Source organism: Gymnodraco acuticeps, unplaced genomic scaffold (genome assembly GCF_902827175.1).
Source record: "Gymnodraco acuticeps unplaced genomic scaffold, fGymAcu1.1, whole genome shotgun sequence".
In the NCBI taxonomy this organism is placed as follows: domain Eukaryota; kingdom Metazoa; phylum Chordata; class Actinopteri; order Perciformes; family Bathydraconidae; genus Gymnodraco; species Gymnodraco acuticeps.
In genome coordinates, this window is record NW_022990165.1 from 619,470 (window position 1) to 642,474 (window position 23,005).

The 23,005-nt window shown below is 39.7% G+C and overlaps 2 protein-coding genes across 6 annotated transcripts in view; both read left to right on the forward strand.

Moving 5' to 3' along the window:
- Positions 1–445: 445 nt before the first annotated feature.
- Positions 446–3,115, forward strand: mrm1 (mitochondrial rRNA methyltransferase 1 homolog (S. cerevisiae)). Its single transcript, XM_034217583.1, has 2 exons — positions 446–889; positions 1,795–3,115. The coding sequence occupies exons 1-2, from the start codon at positions 657–659 to the stop codon at positions 2,843–2,845; spliced, it is 1,284 nt and encodes a 427-aa protein (XP_034073474.1). The 5' UTR covers positions 446–656; the 3' UTR covers positions 2,846–3,115.
- A 1,875-nt stretch (positions 3,116–4,990) lies between these two features.
- The window catches only part of fbrs (fibrosin), a 32,928-nt gene continuing 14,913 nt past the window's right edge, over positions 4,991–23,005 (forward strand). For 2 of the 5 annotated variants that reach the window (XM_034217570.1, XM_034217571.1), the window contains exons 1-15: positions 4,991–6,762; positions 10,264–10,434; positions 10,539–10,622; positions 11,422–11,448; positions 11,544–11,573; positions 11,752–11,800; positions 13,522–13,858; positions 13,985–14,217; positions 18,406–18,701; positions 18,809–18,853; positions 19,016–19,114; positions 20,322–20,390; positions 21,305–21,346; positions 21,782–21,853; positions 22,006–22,159. In XM_034217570.1, coding sequence (XP_034073461.1) covers positions 6,460–6,762; positions 10,264–10,434; positions 10,539–10,622; positions 11,422–11,448; positions 11,544–11,573; positions 11,752–11,800; positions 13,522–13,858; positions 13,985–14,217; positions 18,406–18,701; positions 18,809–18,853; positions 19,016–19,114; positions 20,322–20,390; positions 21,305–21,346; positions 21,782–21,853; positions 22,006–22,159 — 2,011 coding nt within the window. In that variant the 5' untranslated portion in view covers positions 4,991–6,459. The remainder of the gene's footprint in view (positions 6,763–10,263; positions 10,435–10,538; positions 10,623–11,421; positions 11,449–11,543; positions 11,574–11,751; positions 11,801–13,521; positions 13,859–13,984; positions 14,218–18,405; positions 18,702–18,808; positions 18,854–19,015; positions 19,115–20,321; positions 20,391–21,304; positions 21,347–21,781; positions 21,854–22,005; positions 22,160–23,005) is intronic. The other 3 variants (XM_034217573.1, XM_034217574.1, XM_034217572.1) reach the window with 3 other exon arrangements.

The following is a 23,005-nucleotide window of genomic DNA, read 5'->3' on the forward strand; positions in this document are numbered from 1 at the left end:
AGAAAAACAACATTTCAAAATAAAATCCTTCGTCTTTTTAATTTGGGATTGGGATGTTTTTATTTACTTTTATGTACTTGTTACGGTTGCTGTTGAATGCTTTCTGTGTTTGAAACACAGACAAAACAAAAGCCTACTGGTAGTGGTAGTACTCAGATCCTACACAATTAAGAAAAAGAAAAAAAACGTACCACTGTGCTTTTTTTATTTGTATTTGCACCAGTACACTGGTAAATACTCTGGACAGATATTATGTTCAGCCTGGCATCATAACATTAATTATTTGAAATCACAAAAACAGTTTGTACCTGATGTGTTCTGTTGCTAGTGTAGTAAAGATCTATTTAATAACATTTTTCCCACACAAATGGCAAACTTTTGTTGTGAGGCTGTTATTCTCTAGGTGAAATCGCTTGACATCCGGTCCTAATGTTGTTAGCTTTGAGTAGCTAGGTTGCACATGTGCGAATTTCATGTTAAGGACACACAAACATCCTCTCCTGAGGAAGACAGTGGGTTTTGATGCTTGGTCAAAGGAAATATTTGATAATAGTTAAGGAGTTAACCTGCCGACACAACTTGTATAGATTATTGGACGTTTCGCCTGGCCAGCTTCCCTTCCTAGTGCATCTGGACATTATTACAACTATTTCAATATGTGGGTAAATAGCATTGCACATCAGCAGAGGTTGCTACTGGTTTGGGCTAGAAGATTATACAAACCGGAATCAATCTCAAGAGTGGACTCTTATCATGTCTCAGCCTCTGTGCTGTGCTCAGAGGACGGCAGCAGCAAACCTGTGCTGAAGAGACGACGCGGAGTTTCAATAAACTCCTCCGGGGTCCAACACCAACCTGGGGAATCTGATGGATGGCACACACAGGAGAGGTCAGTTCATATTGAATGCTATTTTCTTTATCTATTATAATTGTGACTATTAAAAAAAACACCGTTATCTCTGAAATAATAATAATAATACAATAATTAAATCAAACATAAATACGTGTAATTATAAATGGGTAAAGTCCCATTAATAAATAAATAAATATTCAAACTGGACGTTTATAATTATTAGACTACTTTCATTTATTTCAGGGACATTTTATTTGAGTAATTCCACATTTATTACACAAATAATGGAAATAAAAATCTTGGAAATAAATTTGATGAGTCCCCTGTAATAAAAAAAGTGGAATTTTGACCTGTAATGAAAAAAAAGATGACCTTTGGAAAAATGCCCTTCACAAAATAAATGTGTATTTTTTTGTTTTGTTTAATAAATTATATTGGTTAGTTCTCAAGAAATTAAAGATATCATTTGAATGTTTTGATGTACTTATCTATAGTGAGTGAGTGTATTACCTACAGTACATGGCAGTCGGCACGCCCCCAGTTTGGAGAAACACACAGTAGTAGTAGTAGTAGTAGTAGTATCTGACACAGGAGCTAAGCAGTGTACTGCTGTGGGTGGGAAACAGTTGCAATGTTGCAGCCTTTACCTATGGGGAGCTGGATCCATTGTCTATGCTCTCTTAAGAATTTTAGCAAAAATAGCAATTTTGACCCTCAGAATACAGGAGTTGCTGCTGGCTGAAATAAGTGTTGCTGCTGCCTCAGTCCATAGAAGTTCATTGCTCTGCTTCCATATGGTTAGTGCTGTCTACTTATCCAAATTGTTACTTTGGATGAGTACCTCAAAAAACCCTACTTCAAACAATGTAAACCATCCCTTTCAGTAAGGTGGTGTTGCAGCTTTGAAATGACAAGTTTTCTAAGATCTTTCTATTTTACAGAACTGTGATAAAGGAGCCAAATCAGAGGAGCTGGGTTGACAGCAGAATGTCATCTGAACTCAGGAGACTGAGTATGGAGGATTTCCCTGAGGAGAAAAAAGAGAGGCTAGTGGGAGAGAAGAAGAAGGAGAGGTTTGGGGGAGAGAGGAAGGAGAGGTTTGGGGGAGAGAGGAAGGAGAGGTTTGGGGGAGAGAGGAAGGAGAGGTTTGTGGGAGAGAGGAAGGAGTGGCCGGTTGGAGAGAGGAATAAGTCATCAATGGACTCCAAAGCAGAGAAATATGAGGTTGTTTTTGGCATCGCTCCCTGTGTCCTGGCTCTCACTCAGGGTAGAAGGAAGCCCCGTAAACTGTTTGTAAAAGATGGCGAGGCCTCTCACAGGGCGTCTGTGTTAAATGTGTGTGAGGAGGCTCATCGGCGAGGAGTACAAATCCAGCGGGTCAGTAACAACGATCTGGACAAGATGTCTTCTGGGCGAGTGCATCAGGGAGTGTGTCTGCAGGCAAGTCCTCTGGGCTATCTCACTGAAGACAGAGACTCTAAACCCAACGCGGGGGACACTCCTCTCTGGCTCGTTCTGGAGAAAATTCAGGACCCCATGAATCTCGGTGCCATACTGCGTTCGGCGTATTTTCTCGGCGTGGACAGAGTTGTCAGCAGCCTTCATGATAGCTGCCCCTTGTCTCCAGTGGTCAGCAAGGCCAGCTCAGGCGCCATGGAGGTGATTGGGGTGTACGGATACGAAAACCTCGAGGACATGCTGAAGATGAAGATGGCGCAGGGCTGGCAGGTGGTGGGCACGGTGGGAGCTGAAGGGGAGGAGTCCCAGGTTCCTATCACCCTGTGTTCAGACTTTAAAGTGACCAAACCCACGGTGTTGTTGATGGGGGGTGAGGGGGAGGGACTGTCCCAGCAGCTGCTCTCTCTGTGCCAAACACTTCTAACCATCCCTGCCGGCAGAGAGCTGTTCCCGGGGATTGAGTCCCTCAACGTCTCTGTAGCTTCAGGCATTCTGCTCTACTCTCTGCTGTCCTCCAGGAGGCCCGCCAGATGAACAACACCTTCCATATCTGTCTGTACTCTATGCAAGATGCAAGGGAACTGAGAATGTTATGGAGGACAGAATGACATGTCGATGTATTTGAAATTGAACACATCACGGCAATCTTCAGAAATGGCTTTAAAGGATAAGGATGATCTTCTATAATGTTGGTTCTGTCAACACATTCCACAGTACTGTGGAAGTATCAGTGTATCTGGTTCTTATGTGCTATAGAACTCCATTGTTGTCCAAAAACTATTAAAAAAATATCAATGAGGCACACTGTTGTACTGGGTGATATGTTTTTGCAGTATGAACACACACTGTAGTTTTTCAATCCCACAAACACCGTCCTGCTGTCACACAAACGCAAAAACTCCACAGCTGAATGTAGTTCCCAGTAAATGAAACATTTCCTCTTGTTTCAGTAAAAACCGTAAAAACTGCAGTGACCAGCTGTTTCAGGAAATAACAGACCCTTTTTTTAAATATGAAATCATATTTGTGATTTTTCTTTAAAAACTACTGCAGGTTATAGAAGTGTGAGACTAAACTTTGCTTTTCAAAAGCAAGAAAAATATATATCTCTGGAACAATGTCATTTCTCTGACACTGTACTGCATGCTTTTTACATGCTGTACGTAAAACAATAAGGAGGTCTAAATAGATGAAATGTTATTTTTTAATAAAATATGACTTGATCTTATCAACTTGTTAGGGTTTGTGCTTGTTGTTGTGCTGTTTGAATCTTCTCCACACACACTATGCATATGCACTGCCAGGGCTGTATCTCACAAACATATCCATGTGTGCATGAAAACATTTAAAAAAGAAAATTAGCAGATACACACAACTGCTTTTGTATCAACTTAATTATATATTTACGTCAAATATTGAAAATGACATGACGTTTTTATTTCGAAAAAACAAATACCCTGTAATAAAAGTAACATCAAATACAATAAAAATAAAGTGAATAATGCGTTTACATCTTTGTTAATAAATACTATACAAATGTAATAAGGGCGTAGGAAAAATCCACCAAACACACTTAAGTCAGATTCTTATGCATTTTTAAACAAATAAGGAGTAAAAGTATCAGACATTAAAAGGTGTGGAAGCAGTGGATATACAGCATCAAATTCATCTTTTATTTTACCCCCATTATTACTTATTGCACCTTGACTAATGTATATACACTGAACAAAAATATAAACGCAACACTTTTGTTTTTGCTCCCATTTTTCATGAGATGAACTCAAAGATCTAAAACATTTTCTATATACACAAAATAACAATTTCTCTCAAATATTGTTCACAAATCTGAAAAAATCTGTGATAGTGAGCACTTCTCCTTTGCCGAGATAATCCATCCCACCTCACAGGTGTGGCATATCAAGATGCTGATTAGACAGCATGATTATTGCACAGGTGTGCCTTAGGCTGGCCATAATAAAAGGCCACTCTGAAACGTGCAGTTTTGCTTTATTATTGCGAGTGGCCCATGGTGGTGGTGGGGTTATGGTATGGGCAGGCGTATGTTATGGACGACGAACACAGGCCACTCGATTCACAACATTATCCTACCCCTAACCCTAATCCTACCCCTCACACGAGATACTGACTGGTTTTCGGACCCCCCCCGGACCCCCCCCAATAAAGCAAAACCGCACGTTTCAGAGTGGCCTTTTATTGTGGCCAGCCTAAGGCACACCTGTGCAATAATCATGCTGTCTAATCAGCATCTTGATATGCCACACCTGTGAGGTGGGATGGATTATCTCGGCAAAGGAGAAGTGCTCACTATCACAGATTTTTTCAGATTTGTGAACAATATTTGAGAGAAATGGTTATTTTGTGTATAGAAAATGTTTTAGATCTTTGAGTTCATCTCATGGAAAATGGGAGCAAAAACAAAAGTGTTGCATTTATATTTTTGTTCAGTGTATATATATATTGATGTGTCTTGAGTTTTGCGTCATTTATGATGAATAGTCATATTTGTTTATTTAAGTCTAATTATTTTTGTTGGCAAATCATTCAAAGTATTTATTTATGCAATATTGAATAAAACTGCTTTTTCATAATGAAACAAAAATAAAATATACCTTACACTCTCCACATGGCGGCAGTATGCATAAACAGAGCTCCCAACGAGCCCAGTTTGAGGACTGGGGAAGAAGAGTGGCGCACACAATGCACTGCACGGCTGACAAGGGTTGTGTCTCCCTGATTTTCACGATTAATTTCCAATTCCGTGGAAACTTGTGAAGGGGATGCAGCGGAGCCGATCGCTTTCTCTCCGTATGTATTTGGATTTAGTAAGAATAAGAAATCTTTGAGCGGAATCGTCGGCAAATGGTCCAACTAATCCACAAACATTGGATTACACCACAGTGAAGGCTGCATGAAGGAGCTGCCCAGCCCAACGGGGGCTTGGCCGACACCCTCGTTTATGGAAATCGACACCGAGGCTTTAATATTTGGGCCTTGATTTTTTTCCGTTTATGGTGAAGCTGGAACGACAGAAGGGTTGGGTGTTAAGAATCATTTTTCATGGACGATTGGTTGCAAAACAACCCCGTCCTGCTTCCTTTAACAAATATTGCTTGTGGCTAACAGCTGGATCAGCTAACGCTAGCGAGCCCGAATGCTAACGTTACGTCTTTCTTTTGATGTGAATTCAACCATTACTATCGGCCATCAACACATTTCGGCAATGGACATATTTGTTCTCATTTTTGCAGATTACAGGTTAGCTTTACAGTAAACTATCCGGCTTGTCAGTCTTTTCCAGACACGTTTTAAGAATATAGTTGTATTCATAGGTCACTGGCTAAATATATTGTCATGTATTGCCGTGTAAATGCTAATTAGCTGGAGTCAACACTGACCTAACGTTAGCCCGCATTACTGTAACTCAAACAGCATTTTACTCCTTTTTATATTGGGAGTAAATTGCAGGCGCTGTCAACAATAACATTTAACATTTAACATTAATACGAAATAATGTCACGGCCACTGTTGTGTTAATGTCGGATATCTGGGTTATTGGCCTTGCTAACGCTAACTAACTAGCTATCGTTTTTGCTAACTGGCAAATAAAATTGTCAGCAGAAAAAAAAAGAAATCCTACACGCAAGAGTTGCATGAGCAATAACAAGGTTTAAGTGATTTCCATTTCGAAATTTATCTAGAGACGATTTGGCCTGCTTTGTCCGCAGCACGAGTAACGTTGGTCTTTTTTTGTTTACATGCGTATAACTTAATGTCGGTTGGATTTCTTGCTAGCTAGCTAATGTTAGCCATCTATACAGCAATGTCCTGACATTTAAGTGTCTGTCGTGGATAGTTTTAAATACCCATGTGGGGCTAAGTTTACGTTCAGATTCATTGAAATGACACTCAAATTTCGCCGGAAGAAAGGCACTGATGCCGATAGACAGTTGTCAAAGGACGGTAAATAATAGCCACTGGTTCCATTAACGCCATTTTAACAGGGGCTCCCTGTGAGGGCCTGTCTGTGTGGTGGTGTTTTATTAGCGGTTCGGTGCCTTAGACCGGACCGGGACTTGATTAAAGTGCCTCTTGGTTTCTCACTGGAGTTACAAAAGGAGGTTTGCAAGATGGAGGGCCCGAGCCGAAGCACTGGATTTAGGCAGAGCCGACGGTCCCGTTCACAGCGCGACAGGGAGCGGCGGAGGAGGAGAGTGAACCTGGCCGACGAGCGGGCCACATCCCTGTCCTCGGGCTCCGACCGGGAGGCTTGTGGGACGAACACTGTGCTGGGTCCCGGCGGGAGAGAATGCCGACCTGGTTTTGGGAGACACAGGCCTCCACGCCGGAGGAAGAGAGAGTCTGTGTCCTGCGAGGAAGACATCATTGATGGCTTCGCTATCGCGAGCTTTGTCAGCTTGGAGGCACTGGAGGTAAATATGTCACTGCTGTCATTCACCAAACAACATCAACACATTGATTTAATACTCTTTAATGAGTTGTGGCAGTTGACACGATCATGTCCTTAATTAAATAATACATTGGCTTGTAAGATTGACTGTTTATCTATTTGTCTATTTTGTTGTTGTTGTTGTTATGGTTCTGGCACCAATTAAACAATAACATAAAGTAAACTTCCAGTTCTAAATATTCAGATGTTCAGATAAACAAACACTACCTAAACAAAGCATAAAAACAACAACAACACCACTTTATAGATATGATACATAACAAAAACACACCACCAGTCTGACATTATTACATTCTACTTACTAGGTTATGCTGTATTTCTTTCCAATGCTGTTAACTTAATGGAATGAAATTCCAGACTACCGGCCATATCTTAGGACTATTCTCAATACCTCCCTATCAATTAAGCCCTAATACACATTTTGATAATAGTACTTTTTTGCTATTTCATAATCCGAATACCTTTTATTCGTCAGACAGACCTGTTTTATGAGTGTTCTAGACAATTTAGCATAGCGGTGGTTTCTTGCACGGATTGACTACTTTCATTTAATGTCCCATCACGTCAAACCATGCATTCTTCCCTCCAGCTAAAGGTGTGACAAGGCTTCAGATATGAACTCCTCAACTCTTTGACACTATTAATTTGCCTGGAAAAAGCAATCCACTCAGGCAGGCCAACCCCAAACCCCAAGGCATCCCTCTGATGGGTCTGGAGAGGCCTTAATTATGCATGTCCTAATTCACTGAGGTGTTGAAGAGCTGCCAAATAGCTATTCAGACTAAGAACGAACAACACTAAACCACAAGAAATATTTGAACTGAGGTCTGCAGTTTTACGTGGGGTCTTAACTTAGTTTTAGTATAGGTTTATATGCACATTGTTAAAATACACAGAGTATATTTTTCAGTGTGTTCTTGTTTTTCTAAAGGGGATATTGGTTAAAAACACACCACAATAAAAGGCATTCAAGTTGTTTTTTAAGTGTCTTTGCTAACATTCTACAGAGCAATAGTTTTTTGATAGGTGGGTAAAGCTACTTCATCATTTGTTACCTCCAACTCTGATACAAAAAATATCCTTCTCCAAGTAAGACATTTATGAGGATGAAGATATAAGGACTGACTAGTTGAGTAAGAATGTGAGTGGGCCTTTGCTTTAAAGTAGGTGTGCTCGGGAATGCTTTTCATTCCTCACTTTCTTAGGTCCGATGTCAATCAATCATGTGGATCCTAAAATCGGCATTGTATCACCATACATTTATCTAATGCATGCATGGGGGACAATCACACTCTTATAAAGAGAACATAATCTCTCATATTAGTCATTCCGCCTTAAGGGTGGGTCTGCTGGTCTATTCAACCTCTGTTTCAAGACAGGAAACCAAATTATTTGACTATATGTTATGTTGCAAAACTTCCCTCTCATACACACAGACTTCTCTTGGCTAACTTGAATTTACATTGACTGCGCACATTGATGGTTGGTTACTATCTGAAACTGCTAATAGAAAAAAATACACTTACCAGCAGAAAAAAATACAGTGCAATAGAAATACACATTATGCGTGGAATGTGGCAATTTCCTTCTCAGAATGCCGAACTTCCTGTCTGATCTTATTAACGGCAGTAACTGCCCTATGTTATTCCATAGAAGATCATTCATAAAAAAACACAGTTCCACCGATTTGTCAGACAAGCTGAGGTGACCTTCATGTGAACTTTGAAGGATTATACCAAAAAGAGTATATTCTAAGCTTACATAGTCTAAATGCATCTAATAACCAACTGGATTTAAAACTCTACAGAGTAGTTTTGAAACTCAGCATTAACAGTTCCTTGTCATTTTTATGTATTTTCTCTATCTGGATTCAAGCCCCCTATACATTACTTCTATTACAAACAATCCATAGTTTGAATAAACATTTTGAAATCTTTATAGATAAGTTACTGGTTTCAAACATGTTGACGATGTGACTCTTTAATGCCTAGGTTATGACCTCATCACAGAGGATTGAAAAATATATATTTCAAGGGTTTTACCAGAAACAGTGAACACATTTAAATTGTTTCTGTAACAGAAATGCTCCTTCCTTCTCGCTTATATATCATCTCACAACTCCTCAGGTTTATCCAACGATCAGTATAATAAGTGACCGGAAAGACGGAAACCCCTATACACTGCAATGTACTCCTATCAAACTTTTTTTGTTTTAAATGAGGTGTAAACAAATATTCGAATATATTTTTAGCATTAAAGCACAAGGCGATTAAAAAAAGGTTTTAATTAAAAGGGGCATAGAATATATTTAATATTCTAAACACAAGGGATTAAGTAAACATTACAATACAAATGGAAAACAAAGAAGTAGGTTCACATTTGAAATAAATTGTTTTTCAAAGCAATAAAAGCAAAATCTGTAACATAACAAATAAAAAATTAATAATGCAATATCCACATAAAATAGTAATATTTGTAGCTGTGATTTAAATGAGTTTACCAGACCTTTACAACAAGTTAAATGCAAAACAACCACAAAAACAGTCTAAAAAATATAATTGAGTCTACACACAATCTGTTGCCCCTTTCACACCAACGCGGTTCCAGGGCCGGTTCGGAGCTGGAGCTTGAAAAGCACCGTTTTTTTCCTGTTTACACCGCAGCGGGAGCCGCCTCTAAGCTCCGGAATCCGGTTCGTTTCAAGCACCAAAAAGTTGTCGGTCGAGAAAGCAAGCACCGCATCATACGTCACGCTTACATCGCATCCGCCTTTCCGCCAGCTTCAACATGATCTGTGGAAATAACATTGAGAATCAGTTTTAATGTTATACCATAGTAACAACAGCTAGCTCTAACGTCATCGAATAGGACGTATATTTACTTTCTTTCTCCTACGGAATAGTCGTTGAAGTTGATGATGGTTGTAAAGAACTTTTGAATGTAGCATGTAACAACTGTAAAGTTGGTAGTAAAGTCGTCCCATTTCTTCCATTTCGTTTCGACAGAGCAAAACCAAAACGAGTAGCGCTTCAATGCAATCGGCCATTGTTGTTGTCGATGTGAGGGGGTTCCGCGCGGTTTGGCTTTATGAAGCAGGCACGCAAACAGTTACGTCATGACACAAACGATGACGCATTCACGCAGCACCAGTTGGGCTCTGAGCGGTGTGAACAGAGCGGGAGCTGAACCGAAGAACCGGTTCCGAACCAGAAAAGCTCTAGCACGGAGCTAGAACGGGAAAAGCCTTGGTGTGAAAGGGGCATAAGTCACATGCAGGCTGCATTACATCACTCTGGTGTTACTATTTTTGCCTTCAGTCAGAGTTAGAAACTATGCAGAAACAAGGTGTATCAGGACATTAATCAGCATTTAGCCAGCCGATGGCCCTTGCCCTTAGGCGTATAGATTCATGATTATTGCAAACACGTATTGTAAACACTGATTTCTCTTTCCACCTTATCAGATGGACTGCTCTCTGAAGCCCAGTCAGCGCACTGATATTCCATGCAGGAGGAACAAGGGGAAGAGGGGGCCCGAGGAGAACGGTGGAGGGTCGGAGCCGGAGGAGGGGGCCCCGCACAGCTACTCCAGCAGCTACTGGAACAAGAGTAAAAATAAGAGGAGAAAGATCGAGGTAACGGATGATTACTCTGAGCTTTAATGTGTTGGTCGACTCGGATCCACCATCATCTTTTCATGTTAGATGTTAAGCTAATTCTTCTTTGTAAATTCAAACAGAACAAAGACATCATGAACAGTAAAGAAAATAATTCAACTAATAAAACAACAGGACGAAAAGAAAATAATAAAAATAAATGCAGGGTAAGCTTTGGCATTACCCATCATATTGCTGTCACTCACATACCAACGTAACAATATAATTCATGTCAAAGGAATACTTAACCCCCAAAATGATTTGTTTAATTTGTATATAAATTATTCACTCCATCTTACCGTTCATTTGTGGATAATGTTTTTTGTTCTGGCAGCAGAAGACTAATGGAGAAACACTCAATTGAAGTAAATAGTGGCTGCATTTGCCAAAATAAATCTAAATAACATTTGTTAATGAACTCAAGTGCATAATAATGCACCCCCAGTTATCAAGTCTTTTGCTCATGACACTTTAGGCAACATGCGTACTTTGTGCGTTTTTTAACCTTTTGTAAACAAAGAAGTCATGCAAGAAAAACTCAAAACATTTTCTTAACCAATATCAGTAACCCCAGTTAAGTAATTGGTTATACATTAGACAGTTTTGTCAGTGAAGTATTCCTTTAAGTGTTATAACTTGTTTATCAAAATGATAGTAACAACAACGGCAAGTATTACTGAACCTATAGCTGCTATTCTCATATGCAAAAGTAATGACATGAAGCATTTGTTTATTTGCAAATGTTTAAAAATGTTTTGTTGTGCTGCTGACCTGTATTTATCCTACCATTGAAAACAAGGCAGTACAACTGGTTCACATCACCCATCATTTGTTATTTATTTCAGTGTTATTTCTTACAAGCAGGAGAGAGTCTTATTGAAGACTTGTTTATAGTTTTTAAATATACATTTCCAGTAAGCATTATTTAAAACGTTATATTAAATATCGTATATCCTGTTTTTATAGGGACACCCTTTGGAGACCGGCTACATTGTAAGTTCACTTTCTATAATGGTTGTGACATTTCTTTTTGAAAACTGCCTTACGTATTCTAATGGATTAAATCAAATGTTTCTGTCTTGTTTCAGTGCGACACTGAGAGTGATACAGGAGATAAGGTGTGTACTGCTTGTCTTATTTGGGTAACGAAAGTGTTTACACTCCTTGTTGTCATTACTTAAAAAACATCAGATAATACAAAACAACAAAATAAACAATGTCCCTGGGTTGGGACCTTTATATATACAGTCTATGGTTGGGACTGACATGAAATCTTTGTTTCTTTCCCCAATCAAGGCCTCCGAAAACGACATGGACCCAGTCTTCACAGTCAGTACGAGGAAAGGTACGAGAAATTCACGTGGTTGAAACTGTCAACTAATGTTAGTCAATGAGTGTCTTAAAAATTATTAAAGTAACTGGTGTTGTTTTCATTATTGTATAATTATCTTGAAATTACCTGTGACAACACCAATATTACCATTTACACCCAATATTTTATTATAAAAGAAGATATTCTTCCATGACGCTCAATATCTGTAGAGCGCCCATTTTATTTTTACGGTTGAACAAATGTTTGGTCCGCTTATTCCAAAATATTTCCAGGTGACCGGTGCTCTTGCTTTTCACCTTGACGCCATATCATCTGCAAATGTTTTGCTTTTCAACACTCCTCCTCCGCTCCTTTGAAACTTGTTTTTATTTCTGTAGACCCCATATTGTGTGTCAGTCCTTGGTAGGGGTGCAACAACTAATCGATTAAAGTCGATGGCCAAATTAGTTGCCAACTAATTCGGTCGTCGATTCCTTGGTGACGTCATCACGTGTGTTTTACACGCCGTTAAGCTCCAACGTTATCGGTCTTTTTATCGGTACTGGAGACATTTAAAAAATATGTCATGTATTATTGCTACATAAACATTATATCGCAGTCTTAGTGTCGCCAACTCGTTTCTAACATGCAAAAAGACAAAAATATGCGTCTATGGTGTATTTTCGATCTTTCCAATCCAGACGAGATCTCTCTCCCGTCTGTGTGCGAGTGGGCGGGGCAGTTTACATACACGCGGCTGCTACATGCAGCAACACACTGCGGGGATGGCGGAGAGAAGCGCTCCAAGGTGTGGTTAAATGTTACCCGTCTCGATGTGGAGAATGCTCTTTGCCAATAGTGCAATAAGAGTTTAGCATGTAAGGGCGGTAACACGAGCAATGTGTCTAAACATTTAGCAAAAGTGCTCCACATTCAGACGGAGGAATGCACCGGGTTCGACTGTCTTTCTAGTAGCTCTGTAGCCCCATCCACGAGTAACGTTTCCACGTCAGCAACACACGCAGTTAACAAAATGATACAAACATTGGTTGATGATTAGAGGTAACTGAGTTATTTATTTTGTTAAAGTTTCAGCTATTCTGTTTACAATTCTGTCATCACATTATTTAATACGATTTGTTAAAATATTGTTTCTTTTGATGAGGAATATTATTTATTTAATTAAATAAAAAGTTAATTTTGTTCACAATTTGTTTAGTTAATTTAACAATATATGTATTTTTGAATCAAGTATTCATCTTTATTGTCTTCATTGTTAGTTTCCACATGCCTAAACAACCTCAAGCTAAATCTAAAAGTTAATGGCTAAATAAGAGCGTTAGAGAAATTGTGCAAGGCATAATAGTCCGAATAGTCGATTAATCGTTTCATTAATCGATAATCAAATTAGTCGTTTGTTGCAGCCCTAGTCCTTGGTGTGGGTTATGTCAACAATGACTTGGGATTTTCTGTCACTGGTTTAAATTATCCAATTTTCCTTTGACTTATTTTTTGGGTTTATTTCAAACGAGCACTGACCTTCCTTGAGACTTGGGTTTAGTCTCTTTTTTTTTTCTTTGTTTGAAAATGTATTAAGAGCTAAAATGTGAACCTTTGAAGACTTCTTAAGCACTTCTTCTAATTGTGGGTTTGTGGGCCCTCTCTGTATAATTAGCATTTCTCACCCTTTGGTGTGTCACTCTATGCTTTAGCATACAGGAAAGATAAAATGCTGACTGATGTTCTCTTTTCAGTTGTGGAGCCTGCTCCCTCAAACATGGCCACATCCATGGGCAAAATCTGCCCGCCCCTCCCGGCCCGTATTGGTGGCATCTCACGGTTGATGGTGACCCCGAGAGTATCTGGCCTAGAGCGAAGTCAGGAGAAAAACCTGGAGCAACACTTCCTAGAGCCTGCTTCTTCTACCTCTTCTGCCCTCTTCTCTCGCCTGCCTTCCCCCATCACAGCCCCCGGCACGGCCCCCCGCTCCAGCCCGTTCAACGGAAACGGCAGCCGGCACAACGGCAGCCCGCCCCTCTCCAAACCCAAACCCTTCCTCACTTTGCCTGGACGGTCTCACTCCATATACAGGTATGCGAATTGTGAAAAGGTGTCATGAAAGTGCTTTTAATTGTACTCTTCAAACCTCTTTTTTTAATGCCTGTTGGGGTATTTCTTTAATTTGTGATGTAATATTTGTGCTTTCTTTCTTCTCAGGGGCAACGGCACCGTCAAACCTCCCATATCTGCATCTGTTGCGTCTTCCTCATCCTCCATGCGCCCTCCGACTCCCTCCACTAGTGTGTCGCTGCCCTACATCAGGGGCTCAGGACCCCCAGGGCCCATCAGACCCCCATCTCGAGCCGGCTCTGGGGCCTTGTTCACATCCTCACCTGGTCTTCCTCCCCCTCCACCTCTGCTACAAGGTTCTGGCCACTCAACAGTAGCAGGTACAGTCAAAAGGAATGCTTATTTGTACTGCTTTCACAGTCCGTTGCAGATTCTCATGGGAACTGAATGACTAATATGTCACTAAAAGAAACCAAACCCTGACTTCCTCTGGTGGTTGTCTGGGGGGGGTTAAGGAAGTTGCATATTGATGAACTGAGATCTGATCGTGTCAGAACTTGCATTTTGTACTGTATCTGGTTACTGAATAGGAAGCAGCTTTGAAATTCCCAAATATGCAGGGTTTGTACGGGTGCTTGAAATCCTTGAAAATGCTTGAAATTTGAGGTGGTGTTTTCAAGGTTGGGAAAGTGCTTGAATTTTGGGAATGGTGCTTGAAATTGAGATAAAGTGCTTGAAAATGTAAATGCTTTACTTTTACAATAAATTGCTGTCTGACTGAATAGTTCGCTTTTTAGATTAAAATAAAATAATTGCTTCGCTTCTACATAAAACAGCTCCGCTGCACCTTCCCGCGCTATGCGCGCGACCTGCAAGTGTTTGTGTTACGTGTGACCTGGGCATTCTGATGAGAGTGATAGATGACTGTGTGCCAGGAGGTTGCCGTTTCAACGAGTGTTGTCTAGCAGAAGACAAAGACAAGCCATGGCTAAGACGAGGGTCAAGCCCATGAGTAGCCTCCTGCAAAGTTTGCAAACATAACGATGCGAGAGTCTGCGCTGACGAGCCACATGAAAGGTACGCCGTAGAAGAGCATTTTAGATTAGGCTAACGTTGCATGTTACGTTTGTTTAAGCTAACGTTAGCAAGCTGATTAGCAAACTCGATGAGGGATAATAATTGCAGGGGATAATCATTTCAGAGGAGCGTACCTACGTTATGTGCGTTACAGTCGCCATCCTCTGGTGTTCAGAGGATGAAGCACTCACTGTTGTAATTCAACCCAGTCTCACGGCATTTCGTATTATAGTCACGAAATATAATCTATTGATTCGACACAGAGCGATTTTGAAAGCAATGTATTTCTACTGGTAGTATGTTTAGGTAGACTTGCTCTCTCGAAATCAGTCACATTGACCCGAAGACACATTTTCGTTTGTATTACTGGTCTGGGGGAAGCTTGCGAGTGTGTTTGTGTATTTTTGCGTTTGTTTCCTGGGGAAACACTCCAAGAAACACCAGCTGTTGTTATGCTTGCTGTGACGTTACATTAGTCCGTTCTCTGCTTGTAATTATGCCGAAGCTTCAAAGTTATATTTATCATCTGAATTTGCCGAAACAAGTTTAATATTCTGAAAGCCAATACTTTGTTTATTTGAAAACAGATGAAAACAAACTGTCTTTTATATCAAATTGAAGTATTATACAAGTAAAACTACATTTTGCTTTAATCCCATGTAATTGTAGAATGAACACAGTCTTGCTTTGAAGATGTAGAAGTCAGGTGTCTTGAGTAGTCAGCATTACCTACCAATCATTGTACACATTTGTAAATATTATTTTCCACTTACCATTGTGAGTCTATTTTTATGCAGCTCTGCGTGATTTTGTGGCTACAATTCAGGCTAATACGCTACCAGAGGTGGAATAAGTACTCAGATATTGTACTTAGTAAAAGTAGAAGTACCAGAGTGTAGGAATACTCTGTTACAGTAAAAGTCCTGCATTCAAAATGTTCCTCAGGTGAAAGTAGGAAAGTATTCTCATCAAAATATAGTGAAAGTAGCGACAGTAAAAGTAGTCGTTGTGCAGATTGGTCCATTTCAGAATAATATATATGATATGTTTTATAATGATTGATCATGAAAGTGTTCTCAAAGCTGGTAAAGGTGCAGCTAGTTTGAATGACTTTACTGCAGGGTAGCTGGTGGATTTACTCCAGGTGGAACTAAAGTCTGATTTAACACTTGGTTATATTTCACATCATTCATCCACATCTGTGAAGTAACTAAAGGGATTAAATACATGTAGTGGAGGAAAAGTACACCATGTACCTCTGACTTATGTTCACTGCCAACCTAAAAGTACCTCAAAAATAGTAATCAATAATGTATTGAAAAGTTATTTGGCTGATTGTTTTATATCGGCTCAGCCAGGTTATATGGGAGGCCCAGTCTACGTACAGGTCACTCCTTTTGAAATATTAAACTTTGTTTTCTTTTCTTTAATTGTTCATCCTCGTGTAGAAGGCTATCACGAAACACACATTTGGTTGTTTATAGCATAAAGAATATCTGATTTAATGTGAGGTAGGGAAATAATCATTTGAGTATGTTTATATAAATATGTAATTGCTGTAAGATGCTTGAAAATGCACCTTGAAAATGCTTGAAAAGTGCTTGAATTTGACTTTGGAAAAGGTGTAAGAACCCTGAATATGGTATTGTTGTTTTGTTAAATTTGCAAAGCACGCAAAATAATGTAATAACATTGGCATTTCTTCTCTATTTTTAAAACTTTTTTAATCTGGGTTTTCAGAGTGAAACAAACAAGTATTTCAAGTACAGGTATTAGGAAGACAAAAAGAACCCAGAATTAATACAAATCAATGTTTTACTTGGAATTGACTAAATATATAATTTATTGCAAGGCCAGTTTTAATATAGACAGCCGTAAAATAAATTAAAACACGTAAAAATGGAGTCGAGTGAGTTCTAAACGTTTAGTATTATTCAGATACCTGCTAGAAAGATTACGAAGATATATGCTTATACTAACATCAGTGTGAGAAAAAGTTTTTAGAGAGTACTTGTCCATGGACAAGTGAGTTTGGCAATTTACTTGTCCGAATACATTTTTCACTTGTCCAGAATGGACAAAAATTGGGGCCACTGGAATCTTCTTCTTCGCCATCGTATTTTACATTTTCCCACGGTTTTTATGACACCGCTAACGTAAGTGAGCGGTAAGATTTTACTGCATCACACAAAGGGTTGGGTATCGTTTGGATTTTAACGATTCCGGTTCTGCTTTTCGGTTCCGGTTCTTTGAGAGGGTCAAAATAAGTCCTATGACAAACTGGGAGAAAAATATATTTATGAAAACATTAAGTCAAATCTGTATTCCTATTTACAAATCACTTCATACTGTTTAATTTCTTACGGTTATTGAATACAATTGTATTAAAATAATCTCTGCATTGTTTAGTTAGTTCTAAGTGGTGCAGTTTGAGAATGTACAATTAGCCCAGTCTCCTCTGATGTTACACTGCAACCTGCCTGTGAGACAGAGTCCAACCACACATGTCCAACACATAGGCCTAATAATAATAATGATACATTAGATGTATAGCCTATAGGCCTAGTGCTTTTCTACAACTCAAAGACGCTTGCACGCTGACACATGTCCTGCAATACACATGCTGCAGCTGCCCAGCTGCTCACTGTTTGTAAAAGTAAATAAATAGTATTTTCATTTCAATAATGTACTTTCTATACCCTGCTTCATAAACAATACTGACATCCCTGTGCTCCTCCGAGTCTGGGGGTCCGGGGATGTGAGGACAGCGCGAGGACACAGACAGGGAGGCTGCTTCACTTCATAAAAGAAATGGCGGTCAATATTAACAACATAGCAGCTAAAACGCTTAATAACCTTCATTACGTGTTAGAGAAAGAACATAAGAAAGTTTGACAAAGGTGAGGCTGTTAAACGGGCAGCGGATCCGCTGTGTGTAGAAAGAGAGAGAGAGACGCTGAGCTGCACCGTGCAGCGATCAGCTGATACGGAGCATATGAGAGAGCTGCAGTCCGCGGGGCTCGGCCTCGCCTCCTGTCCTCACAACTCTTATTAATCCCGGTACCGGACAATTGTTATGTGTTCCTACTCGGAACAGAGTTTTGCTTCCCAACCCGGCCACTGTGCTACACTTCCCGCTCCGTCTAACTGTACAGAAAGCGGTGAGATGCATTTCCTTAGGAATCAACAAGCAGAACCGAAACTCACATTTCTAAACAAACAATGGCGGATACGTACAATTTGCGAATGAGTTCTGCCTTTTGTAAACTGAATATATCAATAATTTGTCAATGAATCGGGGCGAAAAACGTCACTTGTCCACCGGACAAGTCAATTGAAAGATCTACTTGTCCGATATTGTAAATAACACGTCCCGGACGGTGGGACGTGTACTTTTTCGCACACTGAACATTTAAAAGCCAATTTATGGTGTTTTGTTGCCAAGTGATCACATTATATATTTTCTTTACTTCTGTTTGCTCCCAATGTAGACCAAGAATTACTTCGTCAAAACCTAAACTCCCACTTCTTGAATTCACAAGAGCGCGAAGGGAGACGCAGTGTCCCGGGGGCTGAAAACAACGGAGCAGCTACTGGCCGCTCCACTCCTGGTGGTCCGTCGGCATCCAACTCCGGCCCAGGTTCATCAGGCCGGTCGTCGGCGAACCAGACGAGCATCCCGCCTCTGGCCTTCCAGTTCCATCAGCACAACCACCAGCACCAACACACGCACACGCACCAACACTTCACACCCTTCCTGCACCCCACAGCTACCGCGCCGCCTCTGGTGAGATGCCCTCTGTTGTTGCTTCGTACTTGAAATTCCTGCGTGGCTGGAATGTGTTCAGTTTTTACGAGTTGTTTTTAACCCACGCACTGCCTTTTGTCTTTCAGTTTGATAAGTTTGCAGGCAAAATGGACGGGCTGTATCGACACCCCGTGAGTACTTTGTCGAATCTTACCAATGTTGGTGATAAATGACAGATTAGTGTTGGAAATCATAGAACAATGAGGCTTAAACATTTGAAGAAAAATGTAAACATTTAAAGTGTACAAATGTGTTCAATCATCACTAAACTATGTGTGTCTGTGTCATGGCAGTTCTTCCCACAATACCCACCGCCCTCAGTGCCCAGTATCCAGCCTGTGATTCCTCCCACTGGGCCGTTCAGCTCTCTGCAAGGAGCATTTCAGCCAAAGGTATATAAAAACTCTCTCTGTATCTTTGCATCACTTATTCCTGGGCAGCAACTAGAGGTCAGGGGAAACCTCACATTAGCTGATGCAATTATGAATTATTGTTTTAACAACTCCAGAAAAAGGAATGGTCCTCAAACAGCAGGGGTGCCACAAGGCTCCAAATGGTGTACCCAATCGGGTTTAAAAAACAAGGGCTTTGGCCTAAACTAATAAAGCCTCTTTTATCCCTACTTTACATTTTTGGGTGAATTTATTATCACGTTTTGTGGTAGCCTCTTATATGTTCTCTTTGTCACTCCAATAAGATCTTTATGAGTTAAAAGCCAATACTTTAACAATACACCTGTTCAACGAGCATAAACATGTGGAAAATCCATATTCCAATTCACTGGGTTATGTTTTACACAAGCACAACCTGCCATCTCGACACATTACGCATGGTTAAAAACGAGCTAAAACAAGCTGTCTGTTCAGCTTAGTTTACGGCAAATCTTTAAATGTTGCACATTCTTGTAAACCGTTCGGCTGGCTGAAACCTAGCAGCCCCTCCTCCCTGTACCAGTGGTACCTGCAGGCAGTGATTCATATCCGCAGAGGGAGGAGAAATGACTGATGCTGACTCATGTCTTTGTTCATAATTCGTATTTTCTTTGACATTTTAGATTTTTTCCATTAATATATTGTTGAAATAATTAATGTTCTACTGTAAACATTACTGTTGCTGCTATAGAAACATGTAGTTTTGTTTAAATACCTTCTAATATTATTCTAATTTGAAGGGGCCCTTTTTCTATTCTTTTTGCGGTTTTCCCTTTCCTGTAGTGTTATATAGATTTGTATGCATGTAAATGGTCTGCAAAGGCTCAAATGACAAACCAGAGGGAGTTTCTTTCCTAAACACAATAAGGCCCCTATAAATATTTGTATAGAGAAATGATTTGCTTAGAACCGATAAGAGTACCGATAAAGAACAAAACCTAAGAGGACCATCAATAAATTCTAACGCTATTCATCCTTTGACTCTACCCTGGTAATCCCATATTATTATTTACCTCAAAAAGCTGATTCCTGTGATGTTCTAGTCCGCTCTTGGCCCTTCAAGCTTCAGTTAAAGTATAAAAGAAAATTGACACGATAAAGATAAATTGTAGACGTAGGTCAGGGCTCATGTGTTGTGCTATGTTTTTGACAGCCTCTTGTTCCTCAGGGAGCGGGTCCAGATTTATCTGCACGACTCGGAGTTGTGCCTCACCACCTGCAGCCCAAAGACCCCAGGGTAAGGACAACATGCTTGCTGTGAACCTGAAGTTTACATCCTCACTCTAGAGTTGCTTCCTTTTGTTTTCAAAGGACTGTATAGATCAAAGTTTAGGCTCAGATATGCTGCAACACAGGCTTAGTCAGAGCCGTGCAAATTACTCCTGATGAAGAGTGAGTACATGTGCATTAAGACGAGACACGGCAGGCAAAAACATCACATTTTGAGATTTTGTGCTATTTTGATTCCATAACATGTTTTCTTTCAGGCATTTGGAAGGAAAATGTACAAAATACACATTTAAGTGTTTATTTTACTATAGTTGGTCTGTTTGCGTCTGTAGATTTCTCCTAAATTCACCAAAAGTTAGCATTCTAACGTAACATAAAGTACCGCGACCGCTGTGTGCACCATGTCATCAGAGATATCGTTGGAAAGCTCAGTTTCTCCTGCACAATCTCATCGGATCCAAAAATGGTCATTTCCTTTTCCTACCTAAAAACATGGCGAAAATGTATATTATAGGGCTGTTGACAGTATTTTCTGATTTATGGAGTGATAAAAAGAGATATCCAAAATCCCTTCTGTAAAAGCCTTGGATACTAATGACTACAAAATGAAACAATCATTTTGAACCTGACTTTATCCAAAGTTCAGATTTCGGTTCCTGAAATGTGTTAAAATATGTATTATTTATATATATATATATATATATATATATATAATAATAATTAATATATTTAATGAGATAATGGATAATTTGCATATTTAAACATGCTATTTCAGAAAACTTGTAATACAAAAAACAATTGCCTTATTGTAAGTAATTAAATGGAGACATTTCTATCTGATATCTTTAAGTTAAAAAAAGTACCCTATTCACCTGGGGTGTCTCGCCTTAAAAGTGGTTTCACACTTCTGTTTTCTTGTAGCTAACTGATCCATTTGGGACACCGTTGAAAATGAGTAATAATGTAAGCAAAAACTGATGTTTCTTTAATCCCTTGGCTCTTAAAACCTTCAGCCTGTTTTACTTTCTCACTGCTTCACGCACTCCTTGCCCTAATCTCACTTGTAACACTGACTGCTGCTGGTCTGTTCTCTGCCCTCACACACCTAGTTAGATGTTTCAGACGCCAGACATAACCCTATGAATAATGTATGTGATAGCTCTTTCCCCTGTGATCATTTTTTTCTTGCTTTTGCATTTTTCACTCACTTGTTTGTACTATTCCCAAATGTATACCAATCTCTAGAGGGTAACTTTATCTCCAGCTGGAAAACACCAACCTTTTGTAGCGGATAGATGAGATATCTGAACAACAGGAAGACCATCTCACTCTGTGCTTTTAAAGATGTACATGTGTGGAATAAAACGGTAAACCCCTTTGCATCTTTTTGCTGTGCAGAAACCAGGAAAGTGGTGTGCTATGCATGTATATGTGGCCTGGATGATTCTAAGCCATCAGAAAAAAGTGAAGGTATGTGTTTCTTATTAAAATCCTGTGTTGTAATTTCCCAGATTGTTAATCCTATTCAATTCAATCCCAGTGATATTCACTCAGTAGACAGGATAATATCAAGTGAGTCCTTTTTTATATGCCTGGTTAACCATTCCTTTCATGTCTTTCAGCTGATGCACGTTGATCCTCACAAGTTGGACTTCCGTAGTGACCTGCTGACCCGTCTTCCTGGAGCTGGGGGAATGGGCTCCCTGGGGCCGATGGGAGGAGCCATGCCTCCCACTCATGATCTGACCAGATCTCCCAGTCTGTTCTCAGCAGCAGGTGCATGTCTAAACATTTCTGTTTCATAAGGACAGCTGACAGAATGAGAATGTATTTTTGATCTGAAACTTTTAGTTGAGTTCTGTGCTGTGATTTATTTTTCCTTGGTGTTGTTTTTTGGTATTTCCCTTCTGCACTAGAGATGCAGTGTTTGCAATTTTTCCCCACAGATGCCGATGTATTCAAAGTCTGACCTCCTGATCACGAATTGTCTTTCTAGAAATACAATTAACAGCATACACAAACATTGGCTTTAATGAAAAAGTCAAGTGTGTGTGTACATTAAGTATGAGAATGATATGTAAACAGTAATAATGCATAGCAATATTCAGAATAAATATTATTCTGTACTGTGTCTGAGGCTAATTTTAGAGAGTCTACTCTCTATAATAGGTATTCTATTTATTATCTGTCTAAAACTATATATTTATTCATCTATTTTTATACAAAACTAATAATAAACACACGTTCAGATTCTTCTAAATAGATACTGTTTCATTATTAACCTTACTTCTGTGGCATCCTCCTGCCTGGCCCACACCTACTGACAAAGGAGAGACAGAGACACAAATGTGACCCGCTCTATCGAAATCAGTCGGAAGTCGCGACGGCTCATTTCAAAATAAACGTGGATTTACGTAAAAAAACTATTTTTTCGGGGTTCGGGTGTTTTGTTTGATTTTAAACAAAGTCTTGGCTTTCAGAATATGAAACTTTTATTTCCAAAATCACACGATAAATACATTTTTGAAGCTTGTAAGGGACGAAGACAGGCACCTCTCACTCGCAATCTGCTCTTCCGCAGCGTCGTCCCCCCTCCCTCCGGCTGACATGAATGTAAGAGTA